Source organism: Gouania willdenowi, chromosome 13 (assembly GCF_900634775.1).
Source record: "Gouania willdenowi chromosome 13, fGouWil2.1, whole genome shotgun sequence".
NCBI classification, from domain to species: Eukaryota; Metazoa; Chordata; class Actinopteri; order Blenniiformes; family Gobiesocidae; genus Gouania; species Gouania willdenowi.
In genome coordinates, this window is record NC_041056.1 from 11,679,194 (window position 1) to 11,703,456 (window position 24,263).

A 24,263-nucleotide genomic window follows, 5' to 3' on the forward strand; every position below is an offset into this window, starting at 1 on the left:
AAATGATGGTCCATTGTTCTATGAATCTGTGATAACCACATTTATTTATTTATCTGAATAATATCCACTGTTATCCAGGAATTTTATTATTATTTGGGCCATAGTTTATAGTCATCATAAAGATGTAAATCCTTGTGACCAAAAATGGTGGAAAATGTGGTGACATAGGATTTTAAAATCAGAAAATAATGAGCATGACAAATCTTGAATGGGGGTGAATTGGCAAAAACAAGTGGAAAGGTGAAAAGAGGCTTAAAAAAGGGACAACAATGGGCCAACATATGTGACATTTAGGTGGGAAAAGTGGTAGAAAGGGTTTATAAGAGCTGCATGTCTTGAAAGTTGAAAAAATGAAATTGAAATATGCTGGAGAAGTGACAGAAATGGCAGTAATGTAGCAAAAATGCATTAAAAGGAGCAATAATATGGCAAGGAAAAGTGATAAAAGAGGTTGAAATATGGCAACTTTTGTGTAGTTGCAGAAAAAGGGTGAAAAATAAGAAAAAAATGTGCTCAAATTGTTAAAAAAATATTCTTAGCTTCTTAAAGACATCTGGCCGCTCCCAGTGTCCCATACTTTCTTTGTATTGCTCAATGGTTTTTCCAAAGACAGTAGCTGCTATCGTTCAGCAGTTTCCCCTGGGACATTTCTTTCATATGTGTTTAGTCAATACCAACCTGATTATAAGACTGAGATGATAAAGAATAGAGAGGCGGAAACTAGCGTAACATTTTCAGGCTCGCCGGATATTTGATTTCATGCAGGAAGCATGGATCACATCAGATCTGCTTGGTTGCTGAATTCTTCATGATTACAGGCACTTTGCTATGACTACACCCAGGCATGCATACCACTATACTTTGTTCTATACATGATAAAATCTGCAAGTGAGTGGGACAGTGGGTTATCCATCCAACATGTTTGTATACTTTCTCTTGTTCGCTCATCATTTTAGTTATCTCCTTTCCAGATGTTCTCTTTTGCGTAATCTCTCCGTCACTCTCGGTACAGTCGTTTTTCTCTTTTTTGATTCACGAGAAAGATGCCATAGTGATGTTTAGACGGTATGATTTATTCTTATCTCGTTGGCTGTTATCAGACTGAGAGCTTCCACTGTGTGCTGCAAAGCTTCCAAAGCGCGCTCGCCTAGCACTCCACATTTGTGTGTCTGAGTTGTCCTTGTCCATCATGGAGCGCGTTAGATCGGCTCCATCTAATCTAATAAGAGCAATTAGCAGACGCTAATTACTTTATTCGTCATTCTCATTCCGCGTTTTCTATCATTCGTCGCAGTGTTTAACTGCCTCTCTCCCATCCACTTGCAGACGCCTGCATAATAGCCTGTTCCTTCTGGCTGGAAAACTTTTCTCCCTTAAGACTTGTTTATTCAGCTCGTGCCGTCGCATATAAAAAGCATTTTAAGACTTAACAGTATTACTAGATGGATTCTTTGACTATTGGATGCACATCGTAAGAACAGATTTACTTCAGTGCTGCTTACAGTTGGACAGGCTAACTATGGTTTAGTCACATTAGCTCCCATTAAGAGAACAGCCTTAAGCACACAAGCACAGCATATACCTCATCATTTAACACATATTTACTTTTACTGCTTTTGCCATTGTTCTTTTTTTAATTATTTGTTTTGTAGGCAAACAAAAAAATGAATTCTCAATATTGTGTAATATTGATACAGTGAATGTAATATTTGTAATATGGATTTAGCTCTTGAGTCCTAACTCAGACCTTCCCCTAAACAGAACTCACTCACACGTGCTGTCCCTTACAGGCGAAAAAGATAAAAGTGGCATATATTGCGCAGCTGAAATGTGCATTAGCTAATTTAACCCAGAGTTGTTTTTCTAGTTAGACTTTATTGCAATGGTTCACAACTTAAAGAAAGTTGTGACCCCAGAAATCACAAATTTCTGGTGACCCCAGAGACATTTTTTATATCTAGAATTTATTTTTTTTTATTAAGTTTGATATTGTGTTACATTAGGCTGGATTAGTGCACAAAGTGACAAAATGCACTAGTTCAGATATTTTTGTACTGTATTTTATTTGAACTAGATTCACATTTGAGAAGGTGAAGTATAGAACAAAGTTGCTTGAGATTGTGTGTGGTGTTTTAATTTGAAAAAGCATAAAGCCTAAAATGTTATTTTATTTTAGACTACATTTTTTTCGGTCAATTACTAGAAGTTTCAGGCAACCCCATTTGAATTCCAAGCAACCCCACATTGGGTTACGACCCCAAGGTTGAAAAACACTGCTTTATTGAGTTAAAAATATTAAGATTTAAATCCATATCACCTAGCCCTAGTGGTTAGCATGTCCACCTCCTTAGTTTAAGCTCTGGGGTGGACTGTTGGGTTTTTTCTGTGTGGAGTTTGCATGTTCTCTCCGTGCTGCATGGGTTTTCTCTGGGTACTCCATCTTCCTCCCACAATCCAAAAACATGACTTTTAGGTTGATTGGAGTCTCTGAAATTGCCTGTAGGAGTGAATGTGAGTGTGAGTGTGTTGCCCTGCGATGGAGTGGTGCCCTGTCCAGGGTGTACCCGCGCCTGACGCCCAATGGGAGCTGGAGATGCACCAACAGAACAGACCCTGGAAAAAAGGAACAAGTGGGTCAGAAAATGGATGGATGGATTAAGCTTGTCTCTAGTTTTCTGCAGTTTTTATTTCATTTAATTTTTCATTATTTATATTGAAATGTCACAGGTAGTGCTGAGCAATTTTGCCTGAAAAAAATTCGATTTTTTTTTAATGCACTAAAAAATGACTGCAGACATCAGCTATATTGTCAAAAGTGCAACTTAATTGCTGTGATTGTCCTCAAGAGTTAAAATGCATAGAACAATCCCAAAATAAAAAGTAAATGAGGCTCAGTCATTCAACAATTTAAAGCTTTAACCCAGGTTTAAGCAAAAGTGCAACAGTAACTTCACACAAGCTTCAATTTTCTGAATAAGAAATCAGATAACTACATATTTTATAACATATAACATTACAATAAAAAAAAAAATGATAAACTCTTCCCTTAGCATCTCAGCATAGTGCAAATAAAAAATTAAGCATGCCTGTGGCACACACATAGTCTACTCAAAGGGTAAACACATGTAAACAAAGAGGGGGCTGGCTCACATCGCACTACGGTAACCCACAAGGACGGAATCCAAAAAAAGTCCAAAAAATTGGTGGGAAAAAAATATATATATTGAAAAAAAAAATTATTTCTTTTTTAAACTCAAATTTGCAAAATAAGAATTGTTTTTTTTATCTACAAATTCAATAAATCGATTTTTGGCAAAATAAATATGAATATTGACTCTATTGTTAAAAAATTTCTTTATTTTGTTTATCATTTAAATCCCAAAACATTTCCTATTGTATCTTAAAGATCCCATTGTTTTCTCTCCGTCTTAAATATTACAGCCAACTTGAGAATTTACATAACCATTTCATAGTCATATTTTTACTGTGTAATATTATGTAAAATCAAAATAGCAATAACATTTATTAATGTGGAGCAGGAGGGCTCAAAATTCAATTTCACTTTTCCGCCTAAGTCCGACATGTTGTCGCCCAGAAGTCAGAGGAGTATCGTGACTATCTCAAATCAGGGATTATTAGACTTTGGCTTCTCTGTTCAAAGATTGAATCATTGAGTAAAAACTATTTTACTGGATGTTTAGTCAAATAAAAAGTGCGTATTGTACTTGGAATAAACCAGTATGTCACTCTTTTGTTTGTTTAATGAGAAATCCAAGCTAGTGTGCATTTGGCCTGCTAAAGGGCTTTTATCTTGCATTTACTAATTTATAATTGTTGGTCAGCTCTGCCATTACCATCCTGTATTCCATATTTAATTGGGGATGAAAGTGGTAAGCCATCCTCAGAAGGAAAAGCTAAGGTGGGATTAATCTTTGAATTATAGTTCAAGCTGCTCAGAATTACAGCCATACTGCAGTTAACACACTACGGTTGAAACCACAAATCACTGACACACGCACACATCCTAAGCACATTTTAATAGGATTTAACATTTTTTGCTTAGTTTAAATCACAACAGTATCTGAAACTACCAAATTACTGCCTTTTACCTGATATATCATACAGTGGCAGGGTACACAGTGGACAGGAGGGCCAGTCTGTCATAGAGCCAACACACAGTCAGTTTTATTGCAACATTGTCCTTTCCTGATTCAAAGCTGTCTTGAAAGCTTTCAAAGAGTGTAAACTGTGTGCAGGAAGCCAATGATGTATGTGCTGTCGGCAGACCTTAATGTCTTTCTACATTTGATGGGATGCCAGCTGTGTAGTTCCTCGTATGAAAGATCATTTTATGAAGTTACAACCATTTACTGCTACTGCTGTTGTGACAGTGGAGGAAATTTAAAGGGATACGCTGCTGTTGTGCAGCGAGTCATGTGTAGCTGTGGATGCAAAACTTCGATTTTTTTTTCTTTTCTTTTTAATCAATGTGTTATAATAATATAATTGGTAAGTAGATGCCTACATTTTTGGAAAGGTTAACTCATTCAGTGCCAGCCATTTTCAGAATTTCTATCCCCCTCAGTGCCAGCCGTTTTACAGCATTTTAAAGACCCACAGAATATTTGTACTATGACTATGAAATGTGACACCAGATTCTGAAAGATTAAAGTTTCTACTTCCATCAAAACAAAAATGTTTGTAGCTAGTTTAGTTCTTCTGTAATCAGCTGTTGAATAGAGCCAGTTTCAGAGCAAAAAGCTGAGAAAACAGGCTTTTTCTAAAAAAAAAAATCTGTCAGTCCAGTTTCTCAGGGCCAGCAGCATACAAGAAAGAAATATTAATGAATTCAGGGTCCCACGGTCATGAGGTTCCTGGAAAAGTTATGGTATTTGAAAAAACGATTTTCCAGTCTTGAAAAGTCATGGAATATTTTAAATCTTTTGGAAAAGTTTTGGAAATATATTTTAATATTTAAAATATGTAAAACCCCAAAGATGTTAAGCGTTATCTCAAAGTGAAAGTGCAGCATCAATGAGCGGGAATCACAAGATCTCATGAGTTTGCGCAAATTCACTCTCCACCTCATTTATTCAACTGTGCGCAGGTAAAATCACTTCAGCTGGCGTACGATAAAAACCAGGAAATGCATATGCAAAAAAAAATCTTAGCTTTTCAGAACTACAGTAAGTCATGGAACTTGGGTAAAATATTTTGGAAACAATTTGATAAATCATTGTGAAAAAAGTGTGGGAACCCTGTAAATTAGAAAAATAATTGCTACATTATTGACCAGTTGTAACATTTGGGGTTTTTTTTACCTTTTTATACGTTCCGGGCTCAGCACTTTTTCTACATTATTAACCAGTTATTACATTTTGACTTTTATTTTTATTTATTTTTTGTTTTTACAACAATTATAATGTTTTCTAATTAATTTATAACAACATTGTTACATTGTGCTCTAACAGCGCCAATATTCATTTATTTGAATCTGGGCTTTCTAATTAAGATCCCACTGTCTGTCAATCCATTTGTCTATTGATGAGGCAGACCATCAGTGCAATGACTCAAATAAAAATTGTTAAGTGCTTTGTTTTGGCAAATCAAGTGACAGTATGTACATCTCATTCCCTAAAGTTAATTTTGTCAGTACCTTGCGCGGCAGAATAATTTTTGTAGAAGGAGCAGCAACAGCCCACAGCTTCCTGTGGTAAATGTCAAATCCACCATTAAGAGGGCGCCGTGTAGGAAGGAGCCTCCAACGCCTCCATGGCCTCACATCGTCACACTTTACAATGCGCCTACAGCACAGCTGAGCTGAGTCGTGGCAACAGATTTTTCCATTCATAAAGGAGTGAATGTGTAGGATTGCCAGCATGTATGTTTGTTCCTACATGTGGTCACATGTGCAACATGGTTGTGTGGGTAAGTGTACAGTGTTTCTCATATAGGGGGTACTTGCACCCCTAGGGGTACATGATGGCACTACATCAAGTACTTTACGGAGAGAGAGAGTGGAAAATCAACAACCAAAGTGTCAATCTTGGTCCCACCCCAGGTATGATATGACCGGAAATGATAAAAACTATAGAAATACATCTATTCAGGACCCACTAAATCAGTGTTTTTCAACCTTACCTGAAATTTCAGAAAAATCTTCATAGATTTTTAAGTTTTTTAAATTATTATTCTTTTTTTTTTTTTTTTTTTTTTAATTATAACAACACAAAATCTTAAACAGCTGTATTTCTCTAATTCAACTAAAATGCAGTAAACAAAAAAAATGTCTGATCTCAAACATGATCAAAAACTAATTCTAGAAAAAAATGTATTCGGATTTACCGGAAATTGTTGATATGAAAATGGGGTCACGATCCAAAAAAGGTTGGGAACCACTGCACAAAATACTGTTTCTTTCCACTTATTTACAGAATGAGATTCTTTAAAATGTGTATGTGTATTCCATCATTATGCTTTATAGTTGTTTTTTCATAGAATTTGGAGCAAAACATTGTAGAATGTGGTACTTAAGCCAAAAAAGTTTGAGAACCACTGATCTAAGGTATGTGGTATATGCTGATGTATTAGGTGTAAAGAAGGGATGGACTATTTTAATTCATTCTGCAGATTTTATGAACCATGACTGATAAGTGCAGGATGAGGCGGCACAATCTCTTTCATTGTGTCCCTAAAAGACTGGGCATCATGATTGGTGCTGACACTAGATAATACGATGTCTTGGAGGATATCAACCTGGAAATTGCTTTCGCCGTCACTAAAAGGTACAATTGATTCCATCTAGAGATACAGGGGGAAAAAATGAATGGACACTTTAGGATGAAACTGTTCATTGTTGAGGACTGAGGAGGGGACATTGTTTTTGGAGCTAAAATCAGATTTTTTATCTTTATTACTGAAGATAACAAAAATGGATAAAAGCAACCAAACAAAATTGTATTTGGAAATGGTTATTGTAATGGTCATGTAAACAACTATGTTTTTCCTACCTCTTAGTATTGTTTGCTCCCCACCCCTACCTTTTTTAAAGCATAATTGAAACAAAAATGGCTTTTACTTGAAATGGCACAGTTCCAGGCACAATTTCCTTGTAATTGCTCTCATGGTGAACCGTTTAATATGCACAGACTGAAGCCAATGTGTTCAAAGAATGTTACAGCTTGTTGTAAAATGTCTTCGAATTTTCACTCCACTGATGTTACAGCAGTTAAAGGAGAAAAGGTGGAAAAATCCTAGTCTTATTAGGTAATTAAATTAATCCAGATGAGGGTACAAAAACAATGAACATCAACATGAAAATGTGATTTTCTTACACACTTTTTCACACTTTATTATGCCCCCAAAAAGTCTGTGTAAAAACAGAGCAATAGTCAGCGTAACGTGTATCCTCGAGGACTTATGGTATAATGTTACAATAGCCGAAAGAAAACACATTAAAGCTGTTAGTTTTACGAGCACTAAAAAAAAAGAAAGGGCTCAGTCGCTAACAGGCTCACTACGGTTGATGACTGCACAGGAGTGTTTAATGCGTCTGCTTCTACGAGGGTGAAAGGAACGTTAAGAAGACCAATTATTGTCATTGTGATTTAGATCGGGGGGAACATGCAGGGTGGCCTAAGACCTAGGTTCCCAAAGTGGGGTATGGGTACACAAATTGTCATCGGGGGCACGTGAACAAAAATGTAAAATAGCGTTACAACATTGGAAACTAGAATATAAATAGTCCAGCGATCAAGAGCCTCCATGCATTGCCACAAATTACACATTGGCCTCTGTCAGACCTCCGTCTAGGGGTGAAAGAAAAACAATTTCCTCAAAAAAAAAGACGACGAAAATGACGTTGGCTACATTGCTCAGCGCTAGTAAAATGTGCTGTCAAGACTTCGATGCCCTTTGCTACCACGTATTTGTGTGAAAGTGGATTTTCAGCTTTGACAAACAAAATAAAGAACAAGACTTTGTGTGGAGAAAGATTTAAGACTCAGACTCTTTGAAATTCAGCCAAACATTGCAGAGTTCAGTGCATCCTCACCCTCACGCTTCTCATCAAAGTCATAACGAGTTTTGTTTCACAGTTTCAGAGTGATAAGTCTAGCCCATTCAACCTGACACTCCATTGAATTAAAAAAAAAAAAAAACACATCTTGGATCTTAATGAAGTATCCTCCAGTGTCTCACCAAGACGAAATGTGATGTGGGATATCCTGTTTATGTTAAACGGTCCAGGTGTAATCTCTCAATCTCACAAAGGAAGAATACTTTTGCCACCTTTCAGTGTCTCACGTTTATGAGACAACGATCTCTGAGGCTTTTTAAACACATAGTTTGAGCCTTTAGTAAGTTTCTTTTAATGCATCTTAGCTATGCAGTAATGAAACATTGCAATAGGCCTTGCTTCAGCACATTCACACTGAGAACTTATGCATTTGCCGTCAGGGAATCTGATTGTTAAAATACCTGATAATAAATTCTATGTATAGATTTTAAACATTTAAAGGGATCAGTCCTAAGGTTTTGAGATTGAATGCAACTTTTTGATGAATTGCTGACTTGTCTCTAACCTTGTTTCATGATTTGGCATTTAAAACTCCACTTCCAAATGAGCTCTGGCACACATGCAAAAACTCAAATGTTTTTTTTTTACTATTTTCTTCTGTGGGTCTTGGCATTTTGTTCTGGAGTAAATACGTAAGCAGCTATGTGGATTTGTGTTCCTCTCCCTCTGGTAATATAAAATCAATAAGGGCCATACAAGAGCTGAATAAATGACAACAGCATTGACCATAAGCTTTAGTGTTGAGGTATTGCTGCAAAGTTAATAATAACCCGAAAGCTGCCCCTTATGAGTCCTTATCCTGATTTCTGTCTTAATGCCCACAATTGACTGGTGACCAGTGTGTCACAGCAGCTTTAGATTTAGTGATTCATAATCTACAGATATTACATAAGATCTGACTCAGAGATTTGCCCTTTAAACAACAGTATCTGCATCAGTTAAAAGGCTAGTTGTGGCCCTATTGTTGTTTTGCTTTGGTAATTGCTGCAAAGATGTGGTTATTACTGTTATTACTAAGCTCAGAGTGCTGCATTTTCAAGCTTGTGTTTTTGAAAGTATAGAAAATCACATAAGTTGATGTCTGAAAGGACTTTGTTTTACAGAGAATCAATAAGGGTCCTGCAAAAAGAAAAAAAAGACTGCCGCTGTGCTGATGAAGGCTCTGGTTTGCTGTATAGTTGGGGCACCAGCTTGATGAAACAGTGGGCTATTCCATAATGACCCATAAATCAGGGCTTTGAATAAATGCCATGGAAAATAGATGAAATCGACACTAACCAAATAGCAGTGGTGATGTTTTTTGAGGGAATTAAAGGATTATATAATAGCAGTACTGATACATCTGTCTGAGTGTCATCTCTCGGTGCCTCGCTCTTCTGCTTACTCACTGCTAATGCTCAACGACTACATTTAAGTGTTGTATCTTATTCGGGAGTTGTGTGTCCAAAATTACTTGAGGAAAACAGTGTTTTTGTTACAGAATGACAGTGAAATTAAGTGAAATTGATGGGGAGAACCGTGGAGGAAAGAAAATGCAGTTAGCAGCCAAGTGGAAATCATTTAATCCTCCTACCCTTCACTTCTTGCCAGATTTATTTTTGGAAAGGGTACTTTGAAAGGATATTTTCTGTCATATGTGCAGGGATCCGATTATAGATTACAGATTTACTATTATTACTGAGAGTCTCATCTTTCAGTCTGACTCCTCGTCCTAACAGTCTCTCTCTAGTGGACCTAAACTATGTCTTGTGAGATTAATTTGTATCCTGTTCTTTCTCTTTTACTCACATTATCTCAACTACAATATGACATTTAAATCTGATTATCAACACTACTATTCATGGGGAAGTGCCACTGCTTTCTAAGAAATGTACCCACCCACTTTATCCAGAGCTCACTCACAAACAGGCCAATGTTGCATGGAGTGAATAAAATACACATGATTGTTGGATAGTGGACTGTGTCCAGGGTTGGCGTTAATTTCATTTTTCAATTACAATTACATCTTCAATTATCTATGTTCAACTACAACTAAATTCTGATTCTGGTGACAAACATTTTTTCAAATTAGAACGAAAATTACCATATAATTATTATATTTCCCCTGAAAGTCAAGTACAACTACGTTCTCAATGACTAAAGTTCAATTACAATTGATCACAGTTACTGAGCCTTTAATAAATGATGCCATAAAATGAATCCTTCTTCTTGTGTTAGCTTTCTGTTAGCATCTCTTATGACAACGGGTCAGCTTTGACCCATGTCTCAAATCAGCTGTAAAATACACTAAAAAATATTGTCTGTCATCTCATTTGTTTTTCATCTCTTGGTAAACTTGTTATAACCTGGCAAGATCCAGATTGATGTGTCGCCCTTCGTTTAACTCGAGTTCTCCACATCGATCTGTGTCTGTGTCTGACGAATCCTTTTGGAACCAGGGAGGGACATGAACAGAATGTTTGAAGCTGATTGGGTGAAGCGCCTGTGCACCATGATTAGTTTTAGCCAATCACACAGTAACAAATGATGTCATCACTCTGCTACAACAACAATAAGTCTCTGCTGGTGAAAACTTTCTTTTGGGATGGTAATGCTGCAGTCAATATGTCGTTGAGTGACTTTTGCCCATTTTTGCAACATGAGTATGTGAGTTTAGGGCACGTTAACATCCTCCTGCATCGACATCTTTCCATTTTTATTTTGGAGCTATGCTAATAGCGGAAGCCCAGCTAGTCCATTCGAAAGGCAAAGCTGGGAGCAACACCAGATGGATTCTGGTGTTTGTGAACACCAGGAGAATCCATTTTGCAGGCAAGGTTCACCTTGTTAGGCTTCCTAATCAATGAAAATATTGGTATTTATATTTTTTGGTGAGCCTTTTTTCAGTAAACCTCCAGATTTATTTTTATTGGTGAAATGATCCTAAAGAGAATGGACAAGTCCACTTTATATGAAACATATTTTGATAATTCTTAGCTACTGTAACATGGTTCTCCAGGTTTGAGTTTAAATTGTAAATAATGTTGATTATCTTTACAATGTAATTTCGATTACATCAGCAAAGAGATTTTTAAAATTATAATATAATTGACCCCAACACTAATTGATTATCAAGTACAGTTATGGTGTAATTGTAAATAAAAAAAAATATATTGCTGTCGTAATCGTAATGAAATTGTAATTGAGTTCAGATCATTGACTTTGTAGTTGCCATGAAAATTTGTTAAAAATTGTCAATTATGATGTAATGCAAAACTGAGGAACCATGTTACAGTTTTCTGTACAGTTCTACACATATGTAGTTAACAATTGTTAAAATATGTTTCATATCAAGCTTTCTTGCATTTTCCATTTAAAAAAAATTAAATCTGGGGCTATACTGACACAAAGAAAGCTCAGACACCCACACCGAAAATATTACATTTTCATTGATTAGGAAGCTTAACAATATAACAAATAGATGGGAAATAAATGTGATATTTGTTTTTAGTGTATTTTACAGCTGATTTAGAACCTGTTATCATAAGAGATGCTAACAGTAAGCTAACACTAGAGAAAGGTTAACTTTTATTAGGTTATTTATTTCAGGCTCAGTAATTGAACTTTAGTAATTAAGAATGTAATTGACTTTCTGAGAATAAAGAAATAATTATGAACTAGATGTAATTGGAAAAATGCTGGTCACTGGAATTGTAATTGAAAATGTAATGGTAACTAAAAAATGGAATTGGCCCCAACCCTGGTCAGATGACGTGGGCTATAAAGAGAAACCTCGAGCCTGCACCACATAAAGGATTTCTTCTTCTGCTACTAATAAACAGGACGCATTGAACCCTTACCTGCTGAACACTTGTGTCGAGAACCACTCTGACTGCAGTGGATATAAAAAAAACCATGCATACGCTCTCCTCTGTGGAATCATGGAGCAGCTTCTGCTCAGGCATAATCCTTCATTTTCATTTCACACATCCAGCCAGAGTCAGTCAAGGTTGTACAGAGCTTCAAGTATTCAGTCTGGGTGTCTGATTCAGAATCAGTCATAAAATCCATAAATCAACTAACAACTTCCTACTTTGCTTTTGTTTAAATGTTTAAAAACATAATTTAGTTAATTATTGTGTACATTTATTATACATTTTGCTCCATTATTCAAATGTGTGGAAGCACACTATAACAACACTTTACAAAGCACACATCAACCAGTGTATTAAACAGGTATTACAGGATTTTAAAATGTTATTTATTTTTAAAGCTTCCATGGAACGTCAACCGAAATATCAAACCTGAAATCCATTATACTTTTTTTCGTGGTATAGTTTACCCTACCATTGTTGAATATGGAATAGGGTGAAGAAAAAAGCACTCATTCCAATGTTTTCAACACAATCGAAACAAGTTTTCATTAATACTTTAGTGCAGTGCCCATAGGAAGTATGTATTGCTATAGAAAAGGGGGAGGTTAAGTAGCTTTTTCATGGATGGCCAAATGAGGTTGTGTTTGGGGGAAAACAATGCACCAGCATGAAATTATGCCTGGAGAAACACTTTGAGACACTCACGTTTACATGGGAGCTTTAATTCCTCTTTAATTGAGAATAAAAGTTAAATCATCTTCAAAATGACCTTGTAAACACTTAATTATTAATGTAAATTAAATTCTGAATTACGCAAGCACACACACACACACACGGCGCATTCACACCAAATTCATTGAAAGCCTCAAAAGCAGCAGGTTTACAATTACAATACATGGTGGACGCACCTCTAGGGAGCGTCGGAGGTCCCGCTATGTGTCCTGCGCCTCCTGTGCGGCACGTTTTGAAGCTTTTCACGCAGCAGACGCTTTTGACGTGCGTCCGCCACACTTCTCTATAGTCCTCTGACATCACAGTGCACACACTGAGTCACACCAAAATACATCTGACTGGAAACACCGCCTTCACGCAATGTTCTCCTCCACTTCACAGTCACTGGGTGAATTATGAACGTAACTGATCACCACAATATCATCCATTCTATGAACACCACCGGCAACAGAGAAGCCCCTCCCCTCGACGTGGTGGATGCGCATCCCGAGAATTTTCGACACTGGTGACAAGCGTTTGTATTCAATGAGCACAAGCGTCCAAATATGCGAGTTAGGCACGATTTTCACTCCCGAAATGCGTTTGGTGTGAACGTATCAACATACATATACGTGCTGCATTATCTCTGTGTATCATGTACTTACACTGTGAATTGTTTTCCTCATGTCTTGTATGTTGCAATAACAAAAAAATAAAAAAAAACAATATTTGGCGGCAGTAATCTATAAACCTCACGATATATCGTTGTATCTATATTTTGGCACACCTCTACCTGACATGTTTCGACTGTCAACTGCCAGTCTTCTTCAGAGGTGTCTGCTGATTGCTTTGATGTGTGACTTCCACATAATTCCAGCAAGTTTTTTTGTTATGTTGAGGTTTCTTAACATATTATTAAAAAAGAAATTGCTGGAACCACTAAGTTTTTAGCTTTAAATGAATAAATATCTCATTTATAATTTAAATGCAGTTCATTATTTACTTTTTTAAAAAAAAGGAAACTCAAAACACTCAATGTACTAATCACCAAGAAAACAAAGAAATTACATTTATAGGGATTGTTTTACTGCTTTGGTATGAAATGATTGATGTAGCCGAGGCAGTCTGCGGTTATATTCCAGTTGAAATCATCAGCTGAATAATAACAGCTTTGTAGATCTTCATTAAAACTTTCAATATTCTTTATTTTAGTGTAAACAAGTGCAGAATGAACTGAAGGAATATGATAGTCCCAGACATGATTTAATAATTATTTTCCCCCTGCATTTATAATATGTAAGGAGTAGAAAACAGGCAGAGTATAATTTAAAAGGCAGTATTCAGTGGATAGTTAAGGATTAGAATTGATATATAGTTTTTTTCCTTCATTTTTGAAGATTGGGTCATTGTGCCTACATGAGAATTTTGAATAAATATGAAAATGGGAGCTGAATACATGGTAGACAGCTGTTATGTAGATTAGTTGGTAACATTTATTGGCCAGGACTAATTATAAATATTAAAGTCGTGGAGGGGATTTAGATGAGAAGTCACTGGAACTGTGCAAAAGTTCAACCTAGAATTTTCTCCAAATCCTACAGGAAGTGACTCTTCTGAAGCTTTGGATTTTGGAGGTATTATTTATGGAGGTATTTAATAATTATGTGTTCAGACATTAAGCAAACTTCCATCTCCCTGGACAGGGTTTTCATCTGAAATGAATGGAGAAATTTAACACTCTTGGCTTCCACAATATTCTAGTCGCACTTAACCATTACAACACGACTGATTGTTTTTGGTGGCAAAAAGCCAAATAAAGGGCAAACTATGACAGATCAGGTGTGTTGAAGCAGGGTGGTATTAAAAAACATGCTTGATAGAGGCTCTCAGGAACTAAGATATGTAAATTAGCATAAATATCCTAAACCATATGCATTTCAATCAGCGTTTCTGGTTGGTTGGTGCATCAGTGGCATTAAGCTGAAGGTTTAGCTTGATCTGGAGATTGAAACTCAAGCAGCAGAGTGAAAATAATAAGATGGTAATTCCAGTTAAGGAGTTTAAATCAAGGCTGCACTCAGTTTAATGGTCAGGATAAAAAAAAATTGCAGTTTAAAAATAAATAAAGCATTTGGCTGTAAAATCACTTGTCAATTATAAAACTACACTGTTTATGAATGAAAATCTTGAGTTTACAACACTGGGCTTTGTGAGAATGTTCGGTAATATTCTAAAAAAGTATATTTGTTTGTGGTAGCACTGGCAGACTTAACACAAATGCAAAAATAAAACAATAAAACAATTGCAAATGCTAACCAAAAAAACCTAATAAGATAGCTGGCTTAATGACACAACTTCATTGAAAATACAATATTTATCATTAATACTAGGGGTGTCCCGATCCAATATTGATATCGGATATCGGTCCGATATTAGCCAGAAAACGAATATCGATTTTATCAGACTGCATCTAAAATCTCCAATATATATTATATTTATTCAGTTGTAGAATACTGTAGATATTATGTTAAGGTTAAAATGTATGTAACCAATTGGTTAATAATAAATAGTCAGTTTTTATAATACCTACTGCTGACTATTGTTCTCTGTCTGAGTAACATCACTTGATCAAGGCTTTTCTAACATTCCACACTACAAAATAAGTAATAAAAGTATGTATAATTTGTCCTGATATCGGATCGATATCGGTATCGGTTAATATGCAAGGCTGTCATAACGGTATCGAATCGGAAGTTGCTAAAGTTGTATTGGGACATCCCTAATTAATACCAGCAGTATTCCACAATGAAAAGCATAGTCTAATCTTGTTTAAGGCTTTGAAAGTTTCCTTCTTCATTTGCACATTGTTCCCTAAAATTTCATTTATTGACGTCGTATTAGTTTTACACAAGAACTTTCCATTCATCTTCAGAAACTATAGTTCTTTTTCTTAGTCCAAAAGAGCCACAAAGATTGAGCCACATGGGGAAAACCTGTTCCATCCAGTTACTTTCATTAATTTTATTGCTTTTGTGTGAATCATGGACAGACGGGAGAATATTTCCTCTCATCTCTGGTGTCAACAAGTCATTGATTAATGGCAGCAGCAGAATAAATTCCTTTCAATGTCAATGATAAGGATATGATCCCCAGATTTCCTGTTTTTGCTGCTTGGGGAGAAAAACCCTCTGAGTGGTGAAGCTGTTTATGTGAAACACCTCTGCTTCTTAACCTGTTGATTAAAAGAGATACAATGAGCTTGTATCCATTGCACAGACAGTGTGAGAGTGTACACATGTTGCCGTGTGTCTGCATACATAATGGGGGAAACAGCACTCAGAGGTTTTTGTGATACTGATTCAAATCGGCAGCTTCTCACACATATTGAACTATATGCTAAAGAGCTAATTATCTAGAGTTGTTATGGAGCTCATAAGCTTCTCTGACATCTTAATTAGATCTTAATGACCTTTCAGCTGGAATGGCTAGAATGAGTACTCTTGAGATGTAGCACAAAAAAAGCACACGACACGTGGCTATAAGGACAGAAATGGAGAGAATTAGAAGGAAGGATAAATTTATTTAAATGAAGAGAAACCAGAGGACACCTGGACTTTATATAAACTCAGTGAACATGTAATGTACTGTATCCTCTATTGGGATTTTGAGTTAACACTGATAAACTTTTCCTTATGCCTTCCTCTTTTAATGGCCTTACAGTCTTTCATCACCCTCTCCTTTATTTCCTCTCTCCCTGGGGGACGTGGGACTATATGGTGCCCGATAATTACTTTCTGTGTCCCAGTAGCATCACACATCTCATATCAGCCTCTTAATCGGATTTGCAGCATTTATTACCATGAAATTTCTGTGTACCTACTCTGGAAATAACTAGATTTGTCGTGCACTGCCAGTTGAGATGGTGTGATGATATTTATGGAAGCTAAATGACTGATTAGATAGAGTAATCTTCTGTAGGGTTATGTTTTGAATTGTAAATGGTTCTGCAGCATCTGCTGTAGATTGGAAGGCGTAGTATTTTGTTCTCAATGGGTAGAGTGTTTTTTTTTTTTAGCATAAATGTAGATTTTCTTTTATGCAACTTTTGACAAAGTCAGCACACAAGGACCTGGAGAGCATAAGGATTTTTGTGTATCTGTCTAGCAACTTTGATTGAACCTGAATGTGATTATACATTTTCTGGAGAACCATAAATGTCTTTCTTGGATTAGTACGTTATGTTTGCTGAAGCTCAAGCAGACACACATTTACAAATGTAAATGATCAGTGATGAGCATAATTGGTTGGATCATTTAAAGCAGTCTTTTTTGGCTTTTTTTTTTTTTGCCTTGTCTGCACATGCTGTCGGAGTTCAACACTATACATGTAGTGCAATCTTTTTTGCAACCGCAATGCATGTTTTATTATTGCAATTAATAGAAAATTAGTTTATTTTATTGCATAATTGTGACCATCACCAGCCCACCCTAGGGAAGGGGAACAAAAACTTGATTAGAGGGAGAATATAAAAAGAGAGGGCAGTGTTGCACCAAGGTGAGGGGGAAGGGAACAGGGAAGGGGGAGTCAGGGTAGGACGGTGGAAGGGGTGGGGAAGAGTTGACTATTTTAAGGTGAAAGCTGTGGTTCTTAACCTGATTTCAGCAACTCTGGGTAGAAGTAAAAATGACGGTAACCGTAAGATAAACTGAGCATCATTTGACAGTCATGTGCCCTTTAAGATAACAATGTTAGATTTTAATTTTAAATATTGATTTAATTGTTTTGAAAAAATGCAAAAAAAAAATAATCAGCTCAGGCTTTTGTTTGCATGTCCAAATAAAATATATACTCATGCTTTAAACTTTAAAGAAATCGCATTTCATTTTTCTAATTACGAAAGGTTTGGTAAATGCACTGATAAAGCTTGTAGAGTTCAGTCCTTTCAATGAAGTTAAGAACCACTGATTTAAAGGATAACTCAACCCCAAAACTAGGAACTTCACACCAGAGGAGCCATTAAAGGAGTTAGGATGAAAAGATATGAAGAAAAGGGAAAAAAGAAAGTTTGGTGAAGGATTGTGTAACGGTTGATATATTACTGGGAACCTTCTTTTTGCAGAAGATGCTGTTCTGTGACTGTTTATCATCCAACGTCTCCTCACCAAACCCTCCGTCTCGTTTCTTTTCTACCCCTTATGTGTAGCCTAAATCTGTCAGAATGCAGCTGCATCTACCTGGCAATAACCACCTTTAAAACCTCCTTTTCATTTATCCTCCTTTCCTCTTTGACTGTGCAACTTCCTCCTCTAATTTTTCTTTTAGCTTTCAGACCCTGTCTTTACTCTGTTCAACCATTAACGCATGATTTAGCGTTTTGATTTATTCATAAATGGCAATAAAAAGAAAGGCCTGTTTAAAGCTGTGCAAGCCACCATTATTTCTAACAGCTCTGGGTCTACAGGTGCCTGTGCAATTTGTAAGTTTTCTTTTCAATATATATATATTTTTTAACATCTTACAACTACAAAATGGAACATTAAGCCCACACTCTCTGCACTACATTTTCACAACCCACATGCTGCGCAAAGCATCTCATCTGAAAATGTTATTGTTGTGCTGAAAGCATTAACTGATGCTGAGGTTTTCTGTCCGGTTTCAAGGCAGATGTGCTGTGAATCTGGGTCACAGATATTCCGAAACAGGCCATTCCAAACCTTAATATTAATGCTTGTCTAGACATGTATTTTTTTTTTTATTTGTTCTGCACCCTCTTTTTTTGCACCTGAATAACTGATGACCCAATACCCTTATCTTGCTGACTTGAGCTTTATCATACAATTTTGCACTTTGGTTTGGATAAAAGAGCATGCTAAATGTAGTTGTAATCTTGTGAAGTGTACAACACCAGCAGTTAAGGTTCAGGTTTTTTTTTTATTTTATTTTTTATACAGCCTAGGGGGATCACGCGGTGCGCCAGTGAGCCAAATTTTGTGAAGTAAAGCTAAAGTTTTTATTACTGCCTTACTATAAAGCCAAAAGTGATTTGTTGAATCGGTGAAGGGTTATGATAAATGTAGTTAGAGAGATATAGGTCCTCCAATAACGATTGAAAAAAGAAAAAAACAACAGGAAAAAAAAAAGGGAAAACCAACAGAGAACCCCCCTACCCTTGTCAAAACACAATGTGGGGGGTACACCACTTTGTAGAGGAGCGTAGGAGGCCCCTACGCTCAACAGCGCTGCCGAGAACCCTTCTTCTTACTTCAACATCCCACAGTGATAGTCCAGGTTGGATTCAAACCGGTGACCCTCCAATTTCAAGCCGACTTTCTTAACACTATAAGCCCCATTGATGGGTCATTTTATATTTATACCTATGGAGCCCACAGAATGGTCACTTGAGCGGAAGGCTTTTACCTAACGCCTTCTCCTAAGCTGCAAACAGACGCTTTTGTTATGTAAACAAGGCACGACAGGAGGGGAGCCACTTTTTTTCAGTTCTTGCTGATGATACTCATACCCGACGCAGTATTATAGCTAGAGCTCCTCTGCTTCCTACTCCTGTATTTTCTATATTTACCTTTATTGTTGGTAGTTTTTTTATTTTATTTACTTTTTAAGTTTTAACAACTGTAAAGTGTTTTTGAGTTTTTGAAATGCGCTTATAAATAAAATATATTGTTTTTATTGATAGTAAAGCGAGATTTCCCAAAGTGAAAAGCACCGTATGAGTTTCACTTTGAAAATGTAAATTTACGAGGTACACCATTTTCTAACCAGGTCCGTGTTTATTTTTATTAAGATATTATTTTACAAATTTGAAGGAAGTGCACAAGATGGACAAGTCAATAAGTGAAACAGCAATGACAGTTGATCACTGTTGAAAAGCCAGAAAAAAACAGATTTTTTAGCTTGTGTGCAGCATTAGCTTTAGCAGCTAACTCAGCATTTCTACCTCGGAAACCGATACCACTTTTTTGTAATTATGTCACTGTTTACAGTCAGCTAAGGTGACTTTATCGCTCTTGACCTTTGACCTAATACGGAAGTACTGAACCATAGCGAGTGAGTGAAAAGGTTTGTAAGGTGTGAAAAAATTCCTTTCCACCTCCATGTTTGGAACTCTCTGTGTGAGTCAGTCTCTCATCTCCCCCTCCCCTGATTCCTCCAGCAATGGTCACATTTACAAATGAAAGGATGCTGATTGTCAGTTTCAGTTTGGGTTGAGGGTCTTTTGAGCCATTGCCAGGACCTGAGAGGGAGTCTGGAAAATCCTGGGACTTCTAATGTTAAATGTTAATCCACTCACTGCCCTTTAGAAAATGTTCCTCAGTCATCAACAAATACATTCATAGGTTGACCCAATCATTGCTGTCAGACTTTGTACTGAGTCAATCAGCAGCAAGTGAATGGAAATTGATCGCTTTGAGCTTCCAAATCCACTGTATCTGCCTAAGTATGAGAATCAATCAGTGTTGACACACTGCATTGGGTGAATATGTTTGTGGATATTACTTATTAGTGCGGATTCATAGCATATGCATCCTCACTATTGTTATAGTTTGTTTGTGATTGCATTCCAGGTTCACAGAGGCAGATACTATCGTGATGGGCGACGTGACGTACGGCGCCTGCTGCGTGGATGATTTCACTGCCAGAGCCCTGGGAGCTGATTTCATGGTGCACTACGGCCACAGTTGTCTCAGTGAGTTTCTCTACCACCTGCTTAGACTGTTTGTTACTCACTCACTCACTCACTCACTCACTCACTCACTCACTCACTCACTCACTCACTCACTCACTCACTCACTCACTCAAACTAAGACCCCAACCTGTATACTGAGAGTGGGTTGCATTGAGGGAAAGGCTGAGGAGCAGACAGAACTATTGATCCTTTAGAAAGCGTAACTAGTTAGTGTAGTGTGAGCACTCAAGTATTGAGAGCATGTCAGACCTTTGGAGCCTGGGCATCACATTTTCCCAGCAGATCAATGGGCAACATGCATTAGAGGTGTCCTTTGCAACCTGAAGCACTTCTGGAGGACCTTCACCTTCGCCTCTGTACACTGTCTCTTGCAAGACATAGAAGGAAATGTTAAATCAATAGTTTCAGTACATCTCTGCCGAAGCAGCTTGAGTCTCTCAAATACCAGCACCGACTGGCAGAATTTTAATGTAACCAAATGTACGTGCTGCTGCTGTACTACGCCTTCATATGTTTGTGCTCGCTTTTGTATAGATGATGCAGTTTTTATTGATTATTAAGAAAATAAATAAGCACAGGGTTTGACTTTCATCAGCCTTTAGAATCAGATCAGACCAACTTCTTCACTTACTTTATAGTTTAGTTGTGAATGTGACCGGCCTATTGTTGGGTCAGCGTTAGCATTCTAACAGTGTGCGTCAAGATGCAATAGTTTCTGGATTCTGACAACTTTCTGTGAAATATTTATTAACTTCTTTGGCAGTTTGTATGTTGTGTGTTTGTTTGGCAGCATTCTATCTACTAATGAATCACAGGAGCTGCCATCTCGGAATAACCAGGTTGTGGAACAGTTAGTGTGTGGAAATTAAAAAAAAAAAGTCTGAATTTAAAGCAATTTAAAAAGACATACATAAAATGTATTTTCTGGAAGCATTATTGTTAAAGGGAAACAAATATATATAGGTGTGTGTATACATATATATGTGTATGTTTGGACAGATAAACGTTGGATGATAAGAAGTGTATATTTATATAGATATACACTGAACAAAAATAAAAAGGCAACACTTTTGTTTTTGCTTCCATTTTTCATGAGCTGAACTCAAAGATCTAAAACATTTTCTATATACACAAAGGACCTATTTCTGTCAAATATTGTTCACAAATCTGTCTAAATCTGTGTTAGTGAGCACTTCTCCTTTGCAGAGATAATCCATCCCACCTCATAGGTGTGGCATATCAAGATGCTGATTAGAGAGCATGATTATTGCACAGGTTTGCCTCAGGCTGGCCACAATAAAAGGCCACTCTAAACAGATTGAGTTTAATCACACAGCACAATGCCACAGATGTCGCAAGTTCTGAGGGTGGTGTAGTTGGAATGCTGACCGTGGGAATGTCCACCAGAGCTGTTGCCCTAAGCCATCTGCAGAGAATTTGGCAGTACATCCATCTGGCCTCACAACCGCAGATCACGTGTAACCACACCAGCCCAGGACCTCCACATCCAGCATGTTCACCTCCATGATCGTCTGAGACCAGCCACCTAGACAGTTTCTGTCAGAAACCATCTCAGGGAAGCTGATCTGCATGCTTGTCGTCCTCATCAGGGTCTTGACTTGACTGCAGTTCGTCGTCATAACTGACTTGAGTGGGCAAATGCTCACATTCGATGGCGTCTGGCACGTTGAAGAGGTGTTTTCTTCACTGATGAATCCTGGTTTTCACTGTTCAGGGCAGATGGCAGACAGCTTGTGTGGCGTCATGTGGGTGAGAGGTTTGCTGATGTCAATGTTGTGGATGGAGTGGCCCATGGTGGCGATGGGTTATGCTATGGACAGTCGGATGTTATGGACAACCAACACAGGTGCATTTTATTGATGGCATTTTGAATGCACAGAAATATTGTGACGAGATCCTGAGGCCCATTGTTGTGCCATTCATCCGTGACCATCACCTGATGTTGCAGCATGATGACGCACGGCCCCATGTTGCAAGGATCTGTACACAGTTCCTGGAAGATGAAAACATTCCTGTTCTTGAATGGCCAGCATACTCACCGGACATGTCACCCATTGAGCATGTTTGGGAAGCTCTGGATTGGTGTATAGAACAGTGTGTTCCCGTTCCTGCCAATATCCAGCAACTTGGCACAGCCATTGAAGAGGAGTGGACCAACATTCCACAGGCCACAATCAGCAACCTGATCAACTCTATGTGAAGGAGATGTGTTGCACTGCGTGAGGCAAATGGTGGTCACACCAGATACTGACTGGTCTTCTGACCAACCAAACCCCCCCCCAAAAAAGCTAAACTGCACATTTTAGAGCGGCCTTTTATTGTGGCCATCCTGAGGCACACCTGTGCAATAACCATGCTGTCTAATCAGCATCTTGATATGCCACACCTGTGAGGTGGGACAGATTATCTCTGCAAAGGAGAAGTGCTCACTAACACAGATTAAGACAAATATGTGAACAATAGTTGAGATAAATTGGTCTTTTGTGTTTATAGAAAATGTTTTAGATCAGAGAGTTCAGCTCATGAAAAATGGCAGCAAAAACAAAAGTGTTGCATTTATATTTTTGTTCAGTGTTTTTTTACATGAATTGTCTTTTTATAGTGTAAATAGGTGTATAACATATGAAGATTAATGTATATAAATAAAGTATAGTACTTGTTTTTACAAGGGGTAGGATCATATAAGTTGGTACTTCTTCTTAGTCCTTTTCTAACATGTACAGGCTTCACGTGTAGGATTTATTTCCTCTTTGCTCTGTTTGATTTTTTATTTTTTGTTAATATTATTTTCTCATTGTGGTAAATGTTTGTGTTCATGTTCGAAAAAAATCAAATCAAAACTTCAGCCTTATATGAAATAGTGCTTGCCCAACTTGGTTCTTATCCATTTCCAATTTTCTTGTCTTTTACATATACAACTTCTCTAAAATTCTTATTTTCTGCCCCACATACTCCAACCATTATCTGGTGACACGATCAAAAGATAAGAGCGGTAATAACTTCACTGACGGCAAACTAAATGTTCTGGCTGATTGGTATGTGTTTACAGAAGAGATAAGATATGTATGTATGTATATATGATGGGATGCACAAGGTTAAATTGGATTAAATGTAGGTTTTATTTAAGGTGTAAACACAACCAAAGCTACTACCATCGATGCAGGGTTCTTTCTCCGTGAGAGCCTCATGCTGGAAGTGAATCTGACAATAACCGCTGTAATGATGGCATCATCTTCAGCTTTTCCAGCATGTCAGCCACCTGTGGAAGATGAAAGATACTGTGTGCCAACTGACTTGCAGAAAAACTGTCTTCCCTTTGCTCCTGCTCCCCTTTGATTTCCACCTGCCTCAGAGGATTATCAACACTGCTACAGTGTTTGCTATGAGAAAGCAGCCTTATTTAGGCTCAGAATGTGTTTACAGCACCACAAAGCCATGTGTTGGACTAGTATAAATATTTATTTTTGGAAAAAATCTTTGCCATGACTCAAACTTTTTTAGAGTTCAATCATGGATTCTTTTAGATGTCAGAACAAAGAGCCAAAGATAAGAGGGAAAATACTGCTCATAAAAGGAAAGGATAGACAACTCTTTTTTCGGTCTGTCGATGATTATGCTCATCAACCTTTAAAACTCAGTTTATAATGTAAGTTAGTCTAAGCTTGTAATACTTGTTAATGTACACTAAATGTACACTAAAAGAGTGATTGATATGACTTTGGCAACTACACTTTGACACAACTCTTTGCATCGCAAATTAACATTGTTGGTTTGAAATTCAGCAATATAGTACTGGAAAGTTTCCAGTACTATATTACTGAATGTTCAATTCAATTCAACTTTATTATGGACTCGAGGTCCAAAGAGACAGAAAGACGCAATATAACAAACACCA

At 37.2% G+C, this 24,263-nt stretch overlaps 1 protein-coding gene across 1 annotated transcript in view; it reads left to right on the top strand.

The window, feature by feature from the left end:
- The window catches only part of dph1 (diphthamide biosynthesis 1), an 83,616-nt gene that overhangs the window by 17,116 nt on the left and 42,237 nt on the right, over window positions 1-24,263 (top strand). Inside the window, exon 4 of the mRNA XM_028465626.1 lies at window positions 20,226-20,347. Within this exon, the coding sequence (XP_028321427.1) occupies window positions 20,226-20,347 (122 nt within the window). The remainder of the gene's footprint in view (window positions 1-20,225; window positions 20,348-24,263) is intronic.